At 36.2% G+C, this 19371-nt stretch overlaps 3 protein-coding genes across 9 annotated transcripts in view; all 3 read left to right on the top strand.

Annotated features, from left to right (window-relative positions):
- LOC146466340 (uncharacterized) overlaps positions 1-17709 on the top strand; it is a 119739-nt gene extending 102030 nt beyond the window's left edge. The window contains exon 19 of the mRNA XM_085127536.1: positions 17609-17709. The gene's annotated coding sequence lies outside the window, so the exon portion shown is untranslated. The remainder of the gene's footprint in view (positions 1-17608) is intronic.
- LOC146466339 (fibronectin type III domain-containing protein-like) overlaps positions 1-19371 on the top strand; it is an 81897-nt gene that overhangs the window by 30492 nt on the left and 32034 nt on the right. The gene's annotated exons all lie outside the window — the stretch shown is intronic.
- LOC146466341 (uncharacterized) lies at positions 295-17703 on the top strand. Of its 4 annotated transcripts, none has more exons than XM_085127458.1 (21): positions 295-399; positions 2569-2636; positions 3379-3440; positions 4366-4429; positions 6063-6106; positions 6261-6309; positions 6654-6673; positions 7434-7479; positions 8934-8981; positions 9318-9349; positions 10089-10134; positions 10938-10987; positions 11606-11651; positions 12096-12134; positions 12974-12996; positions 13086-13128; positions 13502-13533; positions 13691-13736; positions 14539-14567; positions 15507-15552; positions 17398-17703. In XM_085127458.1, the coding sequence occupies exons 1-21, from the start codon at positions 378-380 to the stop codon at positions 17464-17466; spliced, it is 924 nt and encodes a 307-aa protein (XP_084983584.1). In that variant the 5' UTR covers positions 295-377; the 3' UTR covers positions 17467-17703. The 4 variants fall into 4 exon arrangements, with proteins under 4 accessions (XP_084983584.1, XP_084983583.1, XP_084983586.1 ...); XM_085127457.1 differs by having other exon boundaries at positions 17395-17703; XM_085127460.1 differs by lacking the exons at positions 13502-13533; positions 13691-13736.

The raw sequence follows: 19371 nt of genomic DNA, 5'->3' as shown, positions 1-19371 counted from the left end.
ACTTTGTTTACGAAATAATTAAACAGGGAGAAAAGACGGGAAAAACTACAAGACCGCTGTACGCTGGGTATAATCTGACTTTTTCTGAGAGAAATTAAGCAGATTGTCTTTAATTCAAATAGTGAAATTTTCTGGAGCACATCATTAGTGACATGAGTATACAGCTCCTTGGGTTCTGTTTCGGTTGGTTTCTTCAATCAAATCACTGCTGGCCAAAAATAACGCTGCTTCGCCCTAGCAACTTGACGCGCGCTTTTATAATTACGCTACGTCAAAAAGGTAAATTAAGTCGGAGTTTTTGAAAAACGTTTGGAAAAGCTACTCAGTGGTTGAAAACGTGATATTTAAAAAGCGACAAGCAAGAAGCGAAAACAAAAATGGCATCTGGCCGTCCGTCAGGTAAGAAAGCACGCACCTTTAGTGGTAATATCGTTAAGATTTTTCAGCTTTCGCTATGATTCATTTTGCAGGTTTTTTTTAGTCACCCGTTCCCAATGTATTATTCCGATCTCTGCCATGTTCACCGCCTATTTTCCGGATTTTCCGGAGATGAGATTTCCGAAACGACTGTTCCTGTGGCATTAAATTTTTAAAATTATAGTAGCAACCCATGCAATGCGTTCATGACTTGTTTCCTGATAAGACCAAAAGAACTAAACCAATGGAACTCTTTTTGTTGTTGTTGTTGTTGTTTTTTTTTTTTTGGCTTCCTGTCAATAAATAATATGACAGTTCCCCATCCTTTAAGATAAAGACCGGTGTAAGAACGTTAAAAGATGTAGTTTACGGAGTGGTACACAATTATCGAAAGGTGCAAACAGTTTTTAGTTGTTTTTAATTGTTTATTTATTTATTTTTTACGTCTGCTATGGTTACGCTAGAGGTTAAAAAATCCTTTTATTACGTCATTCAAAGAATCCTTAGAACTTTAGAAGAGTCGCGCGCATCGAATTTGATTGGCGTCATAACGGAGATTTACTCGGAGTTTTCAGAAAATGCTGATAAAACAAACACAGTGAATAAACACAGAATAAAGCCAAAAAACAAAGAAATAAACAAATGAAAACAAAATAGCACCTGGTCATAACTCTAGTTAACCACGCTATCAGGGTCACCAACAGCAGTTATCAAACGAACGTTTTCCATTATTTTTCCTCACGTTCTCAAAGTGGCTCAAAAATTATTCTACAGGCAGTTTCGTTCGACCACCGCAGTAGTAGGTAAATGCTTCGCTGCCCTTCGTCACATGCAATGTTCATTACCCAGTTGACAATTGTTAAGATGACACTTTACTGAGTAAATTTTTACTTACTCCATGTTTTATTATGCCATTCCAAAAACCTCGTGTGCGCGCATGGTATGAATTATTTCTACTTCATTAGGGAAGGTTTACTCAAAGACTTGAAGCAGACCAACGCTTTGAAAACACTGGAAAGTAAAATCTTGATACAGGAGAACTGAACCAAAAGAAAAAATGAAAATAATAAGATGCTACCAGCCGCTCTCAAGATTTCCAAACGTGGTTTCTTTATAAATTCTCGACTGACATACATGTAGCAAGCATGCTCTGAATTGCTTCCTCTCTATGAACTTTTCAATCGACTTCACTGCAAACAAAAAAAAAAACCAAACAAACAAAAAAAAAAGAACGAAGAAACAAACAAACAAATAATCAAACAAAAACAAACAAAATAGAAACAATCAAAAAATTCCGTCGAACACAGCGTGGACTAATCACGAAATTTCTTGTTTCACTAGTTTACTTAAGCAAACCAATCGATCGCATTTTTGTCGCACAAATCTTAAGCAATTTATAATTACAGTCTTTTACCAAGGTCCCAAAATCTGGAACTCTCTCCCAATATCAATTACTTCTTCATCTATTTTTCACCTTTAAAGAAAAAATGTGGCAGTTTTTATCTATAAAATCATGAATTGACCAAGCAGCACTTACGCAGCACCATATTTTCTATTTATTAATGACAGCCGAGTCGGCCTCTCTTATAAGCCTGTTGGTTTAATTTCTTGAGGTCTCCTCGCCATTATTGTAAATTGGATGATATCTTTTTATTTAGTAAGGCAAATAAATGATGATGATGATGATGATGATGATGATGATGATGATGATGATGATGATATTTCTCGCCAAAGTCAATTTCTACAAAATTCTAGGGAGAACTTCCGGGCCCGATAGCGCGAGCACTATTTTTCATTTGTGTTATTCAATATCTGATAGTAGCTTTTTTGCGGGGGAAAGCCCACTGTGTTCTACAACCTTGGAACGGCTTTCAAAGCTTTAGCTTTCAAAACTATTAAAAAACTTAGTTCTTCTAAGGTAAATTAATTGCACGCGAAAAATGGTTCTTCGAGCTTAAAACATTTTTCAGGAGTTTCGAGAAAAACACACCAGTATCGGTATGTTATAGGAACCCCAGCATCGTTGATATCGAACACATCGTATCGATATTGCCTTACACCAATATCGTTTATTTAGTATCGAAAAGAAATATTGAAGCCCGTCCATTGTGGCACTCAATAAGAAATTAATAAAATCTGCTTTCACTTTAGGTCGAAAAAATCGAAACAATGTATTTGATATGACGAAGAAGTTCAGTTATATTCAAGAAGAAAACGAAGTAAGTACATTGTGATATGTTGGAAAGTAATCTAACTTGTAAGAGCCAATGAATGTGATGCTGAAGGAAATTACATTTAAAGTATTTGAAGAAAGAAATGTGAGACTGAAATATCCAAAGAGATTCAGAAATGTTTGTAAGGAGATTTAATAACGTTCTGCTCAAAAACATTTTACTGGTACTTCAGTAAGAAATTCTTAATATCTACTATAACAGAGGTAGCTAGGCTCATTATTCTTTGCGAAATTTTGGAGACAGCTCTTGGGCTCAGTTACATGAACTATGGCAAATAATAAATCAACAAATAAATAAACAAATAAATAAATAAATAAATAAATAAATAAATAAATAAAGAGAGAACCCATATTTTAAGCACCTCAGAGTCTGGGGACTGAAGAAACTAAGGGGTCTTCGAGTCTCCAGCTTTTTATGTTTGTGAAGTATAGTTGAAATCAGAACTAAAAAGAGAGGTGCAACTGTATGAAATTAAAAGTGAGATATTAGTCTAATTAGTAAGTATAGTGTAGTGTTTATTTATTGATTGATTGGTTGATTTTTCTGTTGGTTTTTTCGTTTTGCGATAAAATAAATGACAAAACAGCGAAAAAGTCGACCGCCGTTTCGATATTATCAAGGCGCCATAGTCAAGCTTAAAAATCAGAAATGTCGTGCGACTTTTTCGCTGATTTCCACCATTAATTGTATGACATTAGCCGGTAACTGTTTTTCTTTTTTGTTTTAGAAACTACAAGAAAAATTGCGGTCCAAGGAGGAACATCTTAAAATGGTGACAAGGGAAACTGAGTAAGCGATTGTAGTTTTAATATATTTTACATAAAAGTACAATACGATTTTTATATATCCGTCCGACGGACTATGTACTATCAAGTGCAAACGGCAAATGTACCTCTTTGCTTTCACAAAGCCTTCCCAACATGCACCTTTAGCGCTGCGCTATACCACCCCGCGCCGCTATACCAACCAACAGAAATAAAAATTTTAATCATTGCGCAAATTGGCCCACGCAATTGAACCTACGCGTATACTAATCAGGCCGCTTAAAAATACAAAATTCTGCGCTAGTTTGTTTTACTTTAGGAGAGGAAATCAGGCCGAATGGATAATTCACTTAAAAGCAGAATAAGAAAACAGAATTATTTTCCAATGTTTTGTTCGAGCTTTCCAAAATTGAACAATTCAGTTTCCAAAAATTCTTGAAGACCAGAAGTGATCAGGCAGCTGTGTTAAATAAATAAGTAAATTGGGGATAAAAATCAGTGATAAAAAACTCGAATGACGTTTCGACAACACCATGTCATCATTTTCCATTGTTTTTCTAAAATCTTCGTTATCAGGAATAAATAAATAAATAAATAAACAAGTAAATAAATAAACAAAAAAGGGCTTGGGATCTAAATTGTTAACGTACCAGTATAGCGCGCGCGCTACAACTAGCGTAATCACATTTAACGGTATTGTAAAATTAAAATATAAGGACAACGAACTATTGTAACTGAAGATGACATAGAAATGTCGAAACATGTTTTACAAACTTAAACTTGCTGTACGTTTTTCAAAAGAGGCTGTTTCTCTGCCGTCAGATTCCCGACCGTTTGGAATAAAAACAAAGAAAATTCTCTGCTATCAGTGTTTGCTTACTTGACGGACAGAATAGAAAGCAGCTGCAACTAGCATTAAAAATACTTGTTGCTTTTACGTTTTGTTACAGTATGCAATACAAGCAGTTGGCTGAAGCTAGGAAACGAATGCAGACCGCAAAGGAGAAGGCTCAGGTTTGTGATTTATTGGAATAAGAGTCTTTGTTTTTCCTATTTAAAGGGACGCTGTCACGGAGATTTTGCTGTATTTTGATCTAAGCTACTCAAATGTTTAACATAGAACCTTTTCTCTGACATGAAATTGTTCACAGAGGAAGGGAGAAAAATATTAACTTATTTCTCCAATGAAGAACAAACTATAAATAAGGTTTGAGCAACGCGTCCAAAATACACGGAAAGAACTGTAGCCATTTACATTCAAGCCATCCGTAGCAAAAGATAGTAAATACTAGCTCAAGTATACTCGTAAAGTTGTTTTAACATTTCGATCGATTTCGCTACTCAAAGATACACTAGATATTGATGAAATTGCCCCTTTAAAATAAATAAACAAATAAATAAATAAATAAATAAATAAATAAATAAATAACTCAAACGAGGACTAGGAGAAAGACCTATGTGAGCTGGGTAACTTGGGGTTGGAGGGGAGGGGGTGGGGGTGGTGTGAAACTAGGAGATGTAAAGTAAAAAGCAAGGAAACAAAATAATTATTTTACAACCAGTGCTTGCCTACTCTAGTAACAGAATAGGAAGCACCCGCCGTTATGGATGATGCCTACTTTTATTACTGCTTGTACGTTCTGCGCCTCTCGAGAAACCCGAGTTTCCTATGAAGGTGCCTAAATATTAAAGCTTCAATTTTGAAATAATACGCCATACATTGCTTTGTATTTTACTGTTTTTTTTGAATAATTGTTTGTTAATTATCTCTAAAAAATGCATGGCTACCCCCAATTTTCTTTTTGGATACCAAGGGCACTTGCTAAGTTCGTTAGCCTTCAAGTTTCAATCCTATTCTGTCTCTGGCTTGAGGCACTAATTAAAAGTTTTATTGCACTGGGGCCATAATTTATGACAAAATTAGACAATTATTTTTTTTGTTGTTGTTTCTGTTGACAGACAAACATTAATGGATTTTGAAATGACATCAAATTCGCGTGATACTTCCCCTTTAAATATCCTTGTTTTAAACCTCGCTAAAGCGTGCAGCCTAAGCTCTGTCCTTTGCACTTGTAGTGTTTCTCTTGGCCTCGGGCAGGAACAACCTACAGCTGCAAAAGACAAGGACTTTAGAAACAGATGATAATAAATGGAAAAAAGGTGGAAACAGGTTAAAACGTGGGAAATTAGAAATTAGGAGATGTAAAATGGGCGAAAAGGTGAAGTGGAGAGAGAACGGCTGGTTGGACAAGGGTGGAAACAGGGGGAAGAGGAAGAACATGTGAGATGGTATTCAGTAAATTTCAGTAATGTCTAAGCAACAACCGTGGACGATAATCCTGCTGGTAATTACGTTGGATCAACTGTTGATCTGATCGGCTTAACAAATACAAACGATAAGAGAAGAAGAGACCGAAACAACGTACGTTTTAAAGAGTACTGTATTTCGACTGGCCAACCCAGGTACCTGAAGAAGGCTGGTTTGGCCAGCCGAAATATATTGCACTTTAAAACGTAATTCTACGTCTCTGCTTCTCTTATCATTAGAAAATTTCAGTACATTTGCACATTGCATGTGTGAACTCCACGCATTATCGCTATGGACTCCTTTTTTGTAAAGCCGCGTCGATCCGTCATCTCTCAACAGGATGACTTAAGAGGGCTACAAGATAAAAACACTGATTTAAACAGGTGAGAGTTTGCTGTAATAATAAAACAAAAAAAAAATATTAATAATATGACTGTAACTTAGAGAGAGATAACAGGACGGGACCAGTTATGGTGTGTTATTTTCCTTTAAAAATTGTAACGTGTTATAATTGTATTACTTTGTGTTTCTTTCTAGTACAACTCTAGAGCTTAAAGGTGAAGAAAACACTGTTGATCAGAAAGAGGTAATTTCCTTAAATTTTAACAACAGATCTGAAGGCCCTTTTCTGCCTCTCCAAAAACCAAACTCTCTTGTAATTTAACACGATACAAAACTATTTTTTCTTATCACAACCGTCACCATTACGGACGGCTATCTCAGCCTATTAATCGTGATCATCATCCATCATCATCATCCATCATCATCATCATCATCATCATCATCATCATCATCATCATCATCATCATCATCATCATTATCATCATCATCATCGTCAACACCTCCATCATCAGTGTTCAAAGTTATACCATGAAGGTTTGAGATTTGACAGAACTCAGTACACAACTAATAACTCTTACTTTATTGCAGAAGGAAAATGAGCTAAAGAGGTATGTATGTTACATTAGTTCTATTAGCTCTAGAAGTTTAGAATCGCAAAATGAAAATATTATGTTGTGTGGATTTTATTAACCTCAGCAACACGGAAAATAAATTTTAACTAAACTCAACTCCGTCTTATCAACTTTATTTATACATGGTATTTTTAAGCAGAACTATAAATTATTTCGTTACTTTTATTACTTTGTGACAAACGTCAGCTCAGCGTGCACTTTCGAATGATTGCAGAAAAGCTATAACAAAATTTGCAAGCGTTGCGAAATGTTTATTTCAATAGTACAGTTAAAATTAAAAGGCACTTCATTGAAGGGAGGGGTTCACATTTCATCGCATGTGCATGAATCTAAATGCTTTTTTCTATTTCTTATCAACTTTATGACCTTAAAAATCCCACTCACACGTACTTCAGTAATCACATTCTATAATTAGTTCAAGCAAAATGACTGATGACCAGAATTCACAGAAAATGCTAGTGGATTGTACTCATATTGTCGATATTGAATTTAGCGTTGACCTGTAAGATTTATTCCATGGTTGATGTCTTTACAGTTATTTGCATGCGAAATAACGCAATCATATGAAAAAATTACTACCCGAGTAACCTATTCCCTTCCGAATGCTTCATGAACAACGAATTAAATTAAACAGGCTTGGGTCAGAGCGAGCGAAGGCGAAAAAGTACTTTGATTTATGGACATGCGCAGAACCATGAACCTCTCCCTTAAAGGAAACACTTCTGTTTATCTGCAGTACCCTTGAACGTTTGAGAAAAGAATTGGAGGATAAGAAGCGAGAGGTAAGGATGATCTCATTTATGCTTAAATGTGCTGTTTAGTTTTTTAGTTTCTTTCTCATAATCTACCTATCGTGAATAACGTCCAATTCAAAAAATCACGGGCCAGCTTAGCCAGTTTTACCAAAGCCTCTTAACTCATGATATATCCTAGCCTACCTAGGGTAGACCAGGAAATATCTTGAGTTAACAGGCCTATTTGTTTCTGAGTTTTGCAAAGAGGAGTATCTAAATATTTCCAAGAAAAGTAATGGTAATTTTAATGTTCCCCCCCAAAAAAGTGATGGGAATTTATCTACAAACACATGTTACCTGTTCGGAGAAAGATTTCATTCGGATGGTATAATAATTAAGAAAAACTTAACAACTTTGAGGAAAAAATAGTGACCACACACAATTGCATTTTATGTTAAAACAAAACCTTTTATGTGCAGGGATGTTGAAAGTTTGACCAAACAATGAGAAGAATTGTTTAAGAATATTCGTCCAGTTGTTTGTTCAAACTTTCAGCAAGAAAGAAGACGTTAGAATGGTCGTATTAACGCTCACTTGTAAAGAGCTGAATGAATGAATGAATGAATGAATGAATGAATGAATGAATGAATGAATGAATGATAGGGCATTTTTTTTACAGACAGATGTTATCTATTCGGACAAAGATTCATTCGAAGGGTAACGATTGTGACAATTTAGAAAACCTGAACAACGTTGAGGAAAAAATACTGACCACGCACGCATACTAAAAATACGAAAAATATTAAAACGAAAATATTTTATCTGTAGGGCTGTTAAAAGTTTGATGGAACAATTAAAACAAAGTTCTTAGAATTCTCTTTTATAGTACTTTCACCAAACTTTCAGCAAGTAATGAAGTATCGCGAAAATTTGATGTCATTTCAAAACACAATAATGTTTGTCTGACAACAAAAACAAACAAAAAAAAAACAATAACAATTGTCTAGTTTTGTTATAAATTATCACCTCAGTGCAATTAAACTGTCGATTAGTACCCCTGGCCAGAGACAGTAGGTCGGAATGGATTGAAACTTGAAAAATGTTAGGCTAATGTTTTCCAAGCTTTCGTATTTTTGTTTCCAAAATGCGCTAGAACAGATCACGAGTTGTTCCTCTTAAGAATTGAGTTGATTTCTCAGTTCCTCTCGTCATTCTGGAATTATTTGGCAGCAGTTTGAAGGTCTTATTTTATCATTTTTAACTAAAAATACCAAAACCCCATGATACTTCTCCTTTAAAGATGGTCTCATTTACGATAAAAATTACATTGTTATAATTATATTGTATTTTGCCTTCATTGCTCAACCGGGTACAGAAAGTGATGATATATGGGTGCGTTGGCCAGCCAGGCCACCGTGCCATTGGGTTTTGTTTTACAACACTCGTTTCAAAATCGTTCTGAAGCCGATATTCTGACTCATGTGTCTTATTTTCAAATACAGAGAGACAAGCTTAAGGCCTCTGCAGATGACTTGAATCAGACTTTCCAGGTTTGTTGAATTATTTTAAACTTATTTTAAAGTTTTCGCTCTCTTTTGCCCCAAAGTAATAGTTCTCCTTGGATTTAAAGACACGAATCCAAACTTCCTTGTCAAGTTTGAGGGGAAAATCATTTTTGGGTCAATTGTGTCTGACTGCGTTCTGCAATGGGAGCATAAAAAGGCTTTTATTCCAAATATATGTGGCTTAATTTTTGAGGTATATATTTCCTCCTTGACAAAAATCCTTCACTGCAATACTGCTATCTGATAATGCACCGTCAGTTCTTCCCATAATTTTGTTTTCTTCTTTCTTTGTTTTAAATTATTATTTTGTTCGTTTAACAGACTGAGTTAGAAACCAAAACTCAGCTGGAAAGGTAAGCATATTGAGCTGAGTAATAGATTCTGGTTAATTTTAGATCTCGAATTTACTTTTAAAAGTTCAAACCCAAAGTTCGACCCACAGTGAAGTTTGACTGACTAGTTAATAAGATGGAATGGTCATCTTGCCATGCGCATGGAACAAGATTAAAACGGAGTCTCCGACTTAATCGAACGCATGGTCGCTCCGTTCCTTCGATTCAGTGAAAAAAATCGAATTCTTGAAAACGTATCGGACCGAGAAATCATCGAGTGGAAACTTTTAAAAACGATTGCACTAGTGATATTGGAAATTTGTAACTAATTTGCTGCTATCGTTTGAAAGGTCATTGCTTGTATTGTTGTTGTACTTGTTTGTTTCTGTTTGCGGAGGAGTGGGCTGGGGTTAGCTGGTGGGGAGGGGGGCTGGGTTCATATCAACACACTAGACGATCCTCAAAACAATAAAATACTTTTCGCTTACGTAAAAAGCATTTCCTGAAGGAACAGGAAACTCATCTTAAAGACGTTTTGTGGACACATAACCTTTGTTCCGTTTCCAACGAAAAAGCCGGAAAGCTCTTATAAAACGAATTGTATCAGTGTAAACAGGGCATTAGTAATTCCTTAGTATGTTGATCAGTTGACTGCATTATCTCCATTTTACTTTTGTTTCTTAAGATTGCCTAACTAACGATTTTCCAACTACCATGTCTAAAACGCTTTGCCAATTACTTTTCTTTCTTTTCTCTGTAGTCAAATAAAACAAATGAAAAGCGACATTAAGGAATATAAACAACAGGTGGGTTTATACAAACTTTGGGAACAATAAGCACTTTGAACCAACAAATAACATGAGCCACATCCCCAGAGTTACCTTTTAATACAAGTCGCCTTTTACTACCTGAAAACATTCAAAATTAAGTAAGTTACCTAAAGTTCAAATTTACAAGTGGCAACCAGTCATGCACTTTTTTGTATTTTAATTTACTTGTATTTGCATGACAAAGTATTGTTAAACTTAAACTTAAACTTATAAGAGGGAAAAGGTTTTAAATCAAGGTATCCACCCATTGTTATATATCATTTTATTAAAAACCGGATCATTGTATAATGCAATTCCAGGGATTTGATTGGCTAAGTGGCCATGATATATGAGCCATTATCTCATGGCCGAGAAAAGCGGGCATTAAATAGTCTTCTGGTTGTTCTTGCAAAGCGAAATCAGCAAGATTTGCAATATTTCTTGATAAATAATAATATAAAATAGTTGTTCCACTCTCGCTTGTTGGATATGAGATGATTATAGCCAACTTGGAGCGTCATCTATCATCTCACATCCAACTCGCGCTCGTGGAATAATTATTGAATATCCATGAATTGATAAATTGATTGATAAAGGATTGATTGATGGATTGACTGATTAAGTAGTTGGTGAATGATCGATGGAATGAATGAATGAATGAATGAATGAATGAATGAATGAATGAATGAATGAATGACCGAATGATTTGAATGATTTATTGATTGATTGATTGATTGATTGATTGATTGATTGATTGGTTAAGTGGATGGTTTCACCTTATTTTATTTTGTTCCATTTAGCTGTCGAAAGGAGAAGAGTCCGAAGCAGACTATGAAGATGTGAAAGCAAAGTGAGTGTTAATTTTTGTACACACGAGTAGATATATTTAAAATACCTGGACCAAAAAACCTGCGCGGCTCTTGTTGGAGAGTTTAGCGCAAAACATCCCAAAATACGCGAATAACGGTGACTTATCAGGTTTCAGTTTCAGTTTATTTTATTTTTTGCCATTATTTTGTTGCACATCGTTACAAGATAAATATATATTAAAGTATAAAAGATAAATAAATAACAAAAGAGAGAGAAACATATGGCGAGGATGCCCATAGAAAAACCATTGGGGCTTATACGAGCTACAGGCTCCTCAAAAAAATAACTTTGAAATCAGAATTTTAGGCGTAGCTTATTTAACAGGAGACAACAATGAGGCCGCATACAAATAAGACAAAAGTTCTAAAAGACCCCGTAAAACGAAATACAAAACCACTCCGGATGCTATTTGTTACTGGACAAGAAATGCACTGTTATTTTTTTCTTGTAATCATTCTCAGGGCACTGTGGGCTAAACGAATATGGCGGTTAACGGTACCGATACCGTCAATGGTTTTACTGCTTGTTTGAGATCTGCGTTTTGAACTTTATTGTTTACTGGACAATAGTCTTGATTAATAGTTTTATTTTCGTGTAGGGAACTAGAGGATTTAAAGAGCGATTTCCAGAAAGAACAAGAACAGGTTGGTGTAACGTAAATCACCTCTAACGTTACAATGATTTTTAATGGTTTGCACTGTGAGCAAAAACGATGTCAAAAACGTTCCAAAAGTTTTGAAAAACGTTTTCATGTTGAAAGAAAAGTGTGTTCAATTATTCTTGAGCCAATCACTTGGCTGATAGAGGCAAACTAGCGGCTTTCTGCCACCGAGCAAATGTTGAAATAACAGAAATGAAACGAGAACGTTCATGGCAAAATATATTCTTTACTAGGTTTATATGCGGAAAATTTCCTGCGGACTGTTTGGATTACTAAGCTAAGTGGGGTGATAACTAGACATGGGTACAAACATTACAATGAAATTTAGCTTAAATGTTGAATAATAGAAAATAAATGCTTGGTTAAGGTGATTCGGTGAAGAAACGTTTACCTTATTTCGTTAAAGGACTTTTCGTGTTTGTCTTAGGCGATTGCGGCTTTGGATGAGGAGAAGAGGAGAGTGGAGGTACTATGGTTACACTAGCTGTTGTATAAACTAGAGCCAAGGCTTAAGAAAAAGCATACGTTATACCTATCTCGACGATTTTGCGATTGCTGGATTGAAGTTGATAGAAAGAAGAACAGAAATAAACAAACATACAAACAAATATACAAACAAAACATCCCAAAAACAAGTAAAAAATCTACAAAATAAACCCATAAATTCCTAAACAACGTCATATTCCCGCTCGTTTTCACTGGGTGTGTCTCGGTTTTACGTTACTGTCGTATTTCATAACTTGTCAACAAAGAATAGTAAGCGACAGCCGTTATGTGGTTTGTCACGCTATGTTGCTTTTGGGGAGGAGCGTTGTGTGACAAGCCAAATAACGACTGTCTGGCAATTCGCAGGAACTAAATCCAAAACAAGCAACGGTGACTTTGCCTCACCCCACCCCACCCCTCTCCCCCACCTCTCCTAGCGCCAATCACTTGCAACTCTGATTTGTTATTATCCAATTAATATCTTGCAAAGAAAAAAAAAACCAAGAAAGAAAAAAAAAACAAGATATGTTTATGCTCATTCCAATCAGTTTAAATCGCAGTGTGTACCTTCCTTCCATGCCATTTTTTCCTAAAACCAGGAACTATAAATAAACAAAACCAACCTATTGCGTTGATCATATCCTCTCCCTCTATATTTAACATTTGGAGTGTTCAAGTAGAACCATCTCACAAATTCCTTGTTGTTCAACTTTAAATTTTTTGTCTGCTACTGTGAAAATTAAGCTCACATGAAAACTTTGTTACATGAATTGAGGATCATTCTAAACAATGTTATTTTTATCTTCATCCTGCATGTAGGAACTCAGAGAGCAATTGAAAAGGTAAATAAGAGAAAAGTTTAATTCCTCTTTCTTTCTATCTCTTCGTGTTAAGTGCAAGATGAACTTAAATATTGTGTTTGTCTTTATAGCGAAATGAGAGACATGTCAGAAAAGATTGACGGCATAGGAAAGGTATTCAAACTATTACATATTTTGCTTTTTTGTTACCTCGACAGCGGTTAGAGGCAACGCGGCATTTTGTTGTCTGAGGTCAATTCATACATATATACGTTCCAGGCCCAATTGCGACATTATTCGATGAAGCTACATTCGTGGACAAAGCTTTTAAGAAACTGTTAGTCAATCTCCGAATACGACAACAATACACTTTAACCAGAAGCCCATAATTTCAGAAGTATACTCCAAATGGAATGATGCGTACCATTTGATTTTCCAACTGGAATTTCCGGATTTTCCATGTAAATGGCAAGCACCCCATATCAACAAGTCTTGAAAAGTTTTCTCCTTGTGAATAATTTCTTGTTTTGTTTGTTTGTTTCCGCAGTCGTTTGATGACGAAATTGAGGAACTTAAAAGGTAACCATGACAACAAGCTTTCCATAGAATCACAACTTTGCAATCATGTTGAACATTCTTGCGCCAACTAAAAATAAATGTTGAGGATTCGAACCGAACACTATAATGGCTGCATATTATTCATACATTTATACCGACTATCTTTTTTACAATGTAGAGAGGGCCAAAGGAAAGCCGAGGAATTTGCCGTATGGCGAAAACAGGTGAGAAAGAAAAGAATTATTGCTTTTTGAAGCTATTTTTGACTCTGAATGTTACTGAGCAAATCTCGTTGCTGTTTGAAGCTATTCTTTGACTTTAAATGCTATTGAACAAATCTCGTTGCTGTTTGAAGCTTTTCTTTGACTCTAAATTAATGCTATTGAACAAATCTCGTCGCTGTTTGAAGCTATTCTTTGACTCTAAATGCTATTGAACAAATCTCGTTGCTGTTTAAAGCTATTTTTTGACTCTAAATGCTATTGAACAAATCTCGTCGCTGTTTGAAGCTATTCTTTGACTCTAAATGCTATTGAACAAATGTCGTTGCTGTTTGAGTCTATTCTTTGACTCTAAATGCTATTGAACAAATCTCGTTGCTGTTTGAAGCTATTCTTTGACTTTAAATGCTGTTGAACAAATCTCTTTGCTGTTTAAACCACTTCTTTGACTCTAAATGTTGAGGGAGGCGAGGTGTGAGAGAATGGGTAGGATGATGCATATATGCAACCATGATACGTGAAATTTTGGCAGCTGACAGGCCTTAGATCACTTCTGCTTTGTTGCACAGGCGAAAGCTCTTTTCCGTTTCCTGAAGTTATTCCTTACCAAAACAAAACCGAAACAATTGAAATAAACACAAAAGCCCTTGGGCTTTGAGGCAGGTACACGGTCGGATTAACTCTGTCCTTAATATCTTCCTTTACGATTACCTTGGACTCGTCATTATGAAACGCGCATGCTCAATTTATGATCACTCCTGGCCTGTCAAGGTCACTAGTCTAACTATTGTGTTTTCTTTCTCAGGCCAACGAGGAACTTGCCAAGAAACGAAAGTAAGTTTAGCAATTTAGAGAATCTAGTCTTATGTGTAAACTATTGCATTAATGATTTATAATAAAGTTTCGATATAACGCGAGCGCTAATTGGTTGAAACAGGGTACTTGATCAGAGTAGAGATGCACAGAGCAACGGTGTCACGCCATCAGCCCGTTGTTTGTGAAATGCCTGGACTTCTCTCTCGGATTTTTTTTTTTTTTATCAACTACTTTTTTTTTTTTACCCAGACGTCTTATATAACCTAGAAAAACCGAAAACGAGCTCTTAGCTTCAATGGATATAGACCATCCTCAGTGTAACAGTACAAATAACACGGTGATTGACAGTGGCGTTTCCGAAGAAGTTAGCGACTAAAACACAGCCAAGTAGAAACAGAGATTTTCAAACATGTCAACTTACTAACAATACTACTAATTAAATATAAGGTCCCTATGATTTTCAACGGAACCCTTACTCGTACTCGACTACGTCTCTTCTTTCCCCCTACACTTCTTTCATGCATTAGCCGCTTCCTGAGTGCTTTACAATAGAACAGAGCACAGTCGAGGCTTCTTTATTTGCATCGACCAGTTTTTGGACGCTAGACTAAGTGCAGTAAGGTTAAGTAGTAAATCGGTATATGAGGTAGAAATGTGTTAACTGCAGATGAAAATTGAAACGGAAAGTGGTCTGTTTTCGCAAATTAATAAACACCATGCACATGTCATTAATGCGCATGAGCAAAATATCAACCGCCGGCCAGTCACGCAGGATTGGATGTCTGTTTTCTGATTGGTTTGGTGCATCACATTGTAAGTTTTACTATAAAATCAAGATCGTTGATAAAGCTCTATAGATTACTAACAGCTTTTCAAAGAGAGATTTTGTAACCGCTTTGAAACAATCAAAAACCTCTTGTGACTGAGAGATAATGTTTTGCGTTTTCTTTTTTACAGTGAACTCATCGAACAAAACAAAACTCTTGCTCGCGTCGAAGTTGAAGTGAGTATTGAGAGTACACCCATTCATCCAGAAATATTTTAGCTATGTGCATGGTTAAACTAAGATCATAAATATGAGACAACAGCTCGCACTGCGCAATCTCTGTAGCAAGTTGTTTGTAAGACTGAAACAATGTAAATTCTAGGCCAAGTGTAGCGCATGCTTTCTTTAATATTAACTCGATCAAGCCTTCTCGACATTAATTCACAAGAAGATCTCTATATTCGTAAACCTATGCTTCTGTGGTTCATTAAAAGATGGAGCATTTTAGGGAAGGCTTACTGAATTAAAGGGAGGGGTTCACGGTTTTGCGCATGTCCATGAATCAAAATACTCTTTCGCCTTTGCTCGCTCTGACCCAAGCCTGTTTAATTTAATTCGTTGTTTATGAACCATTCAGAAGGGAATAAGTAACTCGGGTGGTATTTTTTTTTTCATATGATGGCGTTATTTCGCATGGAAATAACTGTAAACTCATCAACCGTGGAATAAATCCTACAGCTGGTCAACCCTTAATTCAATATCGACAATATGAGTGCAATCCACTAGCATTTTCCGTGAATTTTGGTCATCAGTCATTTTGCTTGGACTAATTATAGAATGTGATTACTGAAGTACATGTGAGTGGGATTTTTAAGGCCATGAAGTTGATAAGAAGGAGAAAAAAGCGTTTAGATTTATGCACATGCGCTGAAATGTTGAGCCCCTCCCTTTAACATCATAAGATGTACTACATGTAAGTCAGTACCGAAGCGTAGCATAAGAAACTCGGAGTACGACTGTTACGTAACTTTAATACCGTCGGTTGTAATGAGTAATCGTTTGAAAACATGAACTTAAAATCAATTCACATCATATCATATATCCTTTTCGTGCCTCGTGGCACATAGGGCCTTCACAGAGCTTCTCCACTCCTCTCTATTGGTTGCTGCGGTCCGCACCTCCTCCCACGATCTCCAACCTGCTTCTTGCCTTTCTTTCTCTACTGTCCGTCTCCAGGTGGTTTTTGGTCTTCCCCTTCTCCTTTTACCTTCTGGTGCCCAGCTCATGGCAACATTGCAATCATCATTGCGATCTTTCCTAAGAATATGGCCAATCATTTTCCATCTTCGAGACATCACTTCCACACTCAGTGGCTTCATGCTTGCTCTTTCCAGTAGCTCTTTGGTACTGACATGGTCTTGCCATCGGATTCGGAAGATCTTACGTAGGCATCTATTATGGAACACATTCACTGCTTTATCATCTCCTTTGTTCATCTTCCATGTCTCAGATCAATTCACACACATCGCAAAATTGGCCATCAAGATTTAAAAAAGATTGTAATGCATGTGCTTTTACCACACCCTTTATAAAGTGGAACTTGTTACACCGTATTTATTCGATTAACCACCCTGGGCGCTTATATAAGAATAGGCCCATGAGGGTGGGCGTTTATTATTTTCCCAACATTTTCAGCAAGCGAAGGGATAGCAAAACAAGGGATAACAAGTTTATTTCGCTTCAACAAGACAAAACAAAGTGCAAAATCTAACATAACGATGTAAACGTTCATTGACTACCGCATCTAAAACCAATGTTAAAACACAACTGACACCCCTCTTACTTCACGCTGGGCAAGTACAGAAAAGCTTTTTGTTAGGAGGCGGTGGGGTGGGGTGGGCGCTAATTCGAGGGTGGGCGCTTATTAACCTTTTTAAGCTTTCAGGGTGGGCTGTTAATCAAATAAATACGGTATCCAATACTCGTTCAATTATTGTTTGAAACCACATGGAGGGAATTTCAATTCATGAATCTTTACTGCAGTAAGTACCATCAACTTATATCATGTTGTCTTCTCAGCAGTTTCCGGCAAGAAAGAAATCCAGAAGCTTGGTTAGGATTTTTTGCACTCCGTTCTTTTGTCGTCGTTAAGAAGATGGTGTCTGTTTTTAATCTTTGATTGTATATAATGTATTTACTGTATTGTAAATAATTTCTTATTGCTACTGTGTAGTACAATGTTTCTACATCAAACTAACGTGGAAAAATGTCTTCTTTTTTTAACTGACTGAAGTAAAAAGTATACTGACTCGCTTTTGGAAGTGTTGAACCAAATAAACATTTCTGTATTTTTGCAGTTTTTAAAGCTTGTACTGGAGTCCAGTATTTTTCATTTTACTACACCCATTTTGAAATCACTGGTGATCCTTACAATCTGATTGGCTCTCAACAGTGCAATTTATTCCCAAATTGCACCATTTTTTGCTCTAAATTGCATCCTATCTTTAGCCCATCAAAATGGAAATGAAGTAACAAAAATAGAATATTAATATTGACAATGATACTCTGTGATTTCAAAATAGGTGTAATAAAGTGGTAATTGAACTTTGTGTCGTGCAATTTTGGTCTGAAATCATACTTGTGATTTCAAATCAAACTCGCGCTGCGCGCTCGTTCGATTTTGAAATCACGCTTATGATTTCAGACCAAATTGCACTCCACTCAGTTCAATTACCATTATAAAGCAAATACTTAAAGGCATACATGTTTGAGGCTGAATCTATAGTGATTATGAGAAATGCCATTGATTGTCGACGTAACTCTGTGAAGCACATTTTTTTTTAATGCGAGGAAAGGAGAAAAGGGGAAAAGCGTGTCCAAAAAAAAGCCATTTAAATAGGGTAAGGGTAGAGAAGGATCACAATGTGTCTTAGGGATCTCGTGCAAAAAAAAAAAAAAAAAAAAAAAAAACTCGTTCAAGTTGGGTTAGGGGAGGGGAAGGGAGTGGTTGGTGGTTAAGTCATAAACAGAGCATCACGCACATAAAATTAAAGGGGCACTGTCACGGCAATTTTATTTTATTTTTGTAAAAACTACTCAAGCATTTGACAAAGAACTTTTTCTCTAACAAAAAATTACTCTTAGAGTGCCGGGAGGAAAGTAATTTAATGATTTGTCCAAGAAAGAACAAGCTGTAATCGGCAGTTTTTCGTGATTTCTCTGAAATGCAAGGGAAGAACTTGAAAAAATTGGCCAATTTTTTCAAATCGTTATCCAATTCCATCCTAGCCATCCGCAACCAGACATAATCAATACTAGTTTCTGTGAACTAGAAGGGTTATTGCTAACACGACTCAATCATTATTTTACAATTCCCTCATTTCAATTAGTATTTTTTTTGCCATTCAAAGTAACGCTACAAATAAGTGACACTGCCCCTCTAAACATGAAGCAAAGTCCAGTTGATGGCTATCAACGGGATCTCCTTTTAGAAGTCACCTTTCATTTCACAGGTATTAAGTAAATTAGTAAAGTCATTGCCGAATTGCATCATAGAGCGGTTTTCAATTGAGTGACGAAAGTAATTTCGCGTTTGCTTTGGTTTTGCGTTACTTCGCTCTGTGATTGGTTAACAAAACTCGCGCCACTTTCTCAACCAATGGGAATCCAAACCAAAACCAATCGTGCTCGGCGGCAAGCTTCACTTCACGTCACTTATTTATTTGACGTAACCTCGTTCATTAAATGAATTTCGCGTTTGCTTGACGCCAGTTATACGTATTTGCTTCGAATTCTGATTGGTTCATTGTACTGTTTAGATCTGTTACGATTGGTTAGAGTAATTACTTTGGTTTTGGTTTTACGACACTGAATGGGAAACCTCTCTATCAACAAGAGCAGAAAAGCTCTGAGATGACGCAGCACCGACTTTTACGTAGCTTCAATACCGTCGATTGCAATTATATTTTTCATGAAAACCAACGAACGTTGCACACATTGTAAAATTGGCCACCAAATTTTCAACTTAGAAGGCAAGTACTTTTCACCCCACCCTTT

The sequence above is a fragment of the Pavona decussata genome, unplaced genomic scaffold, assembly GCF_977016875.1.
Source record: "Pavona decussata unplaced genomic scaffold, jaPavDecu1.1 SCAFFOLD_145, whole genome shotgun sequence".
NCBI classification, from domain to species: Eukaryota; Metazoa; Cnidaria; class Anthozoa; order Scleractinia; family Agariciidae; genus Pavona; species Pavona decussata.
Note: the sequence above shows the minus strand (reverse complement) of the source record. Positions and strands in the feature narration are given on the sequence as shown.

Bases quoted from the DNA above. Each gene is read 5' to 3' on its own strand.
- LOC146466341 (XM_085127457.1), top strand. From the start codon at position 378: ATGGCATCTGGCCGTCCGTCAG. The intron at 8,982-9,317 runs GTTTGTTGAATT...TTCGTTTAACAG, and splicing joins ACTTGAATCAGACTTTCCAG to ACTGAGTTAGAAACCAAAAC. The intron at 12,135-12,973 runs GTACTATGGTTA...TCCTGCATGTAG, and splicing joins AGGAGAAGAGGAGAGTGGAG to GAACTCAGAGAGCAATTGAA.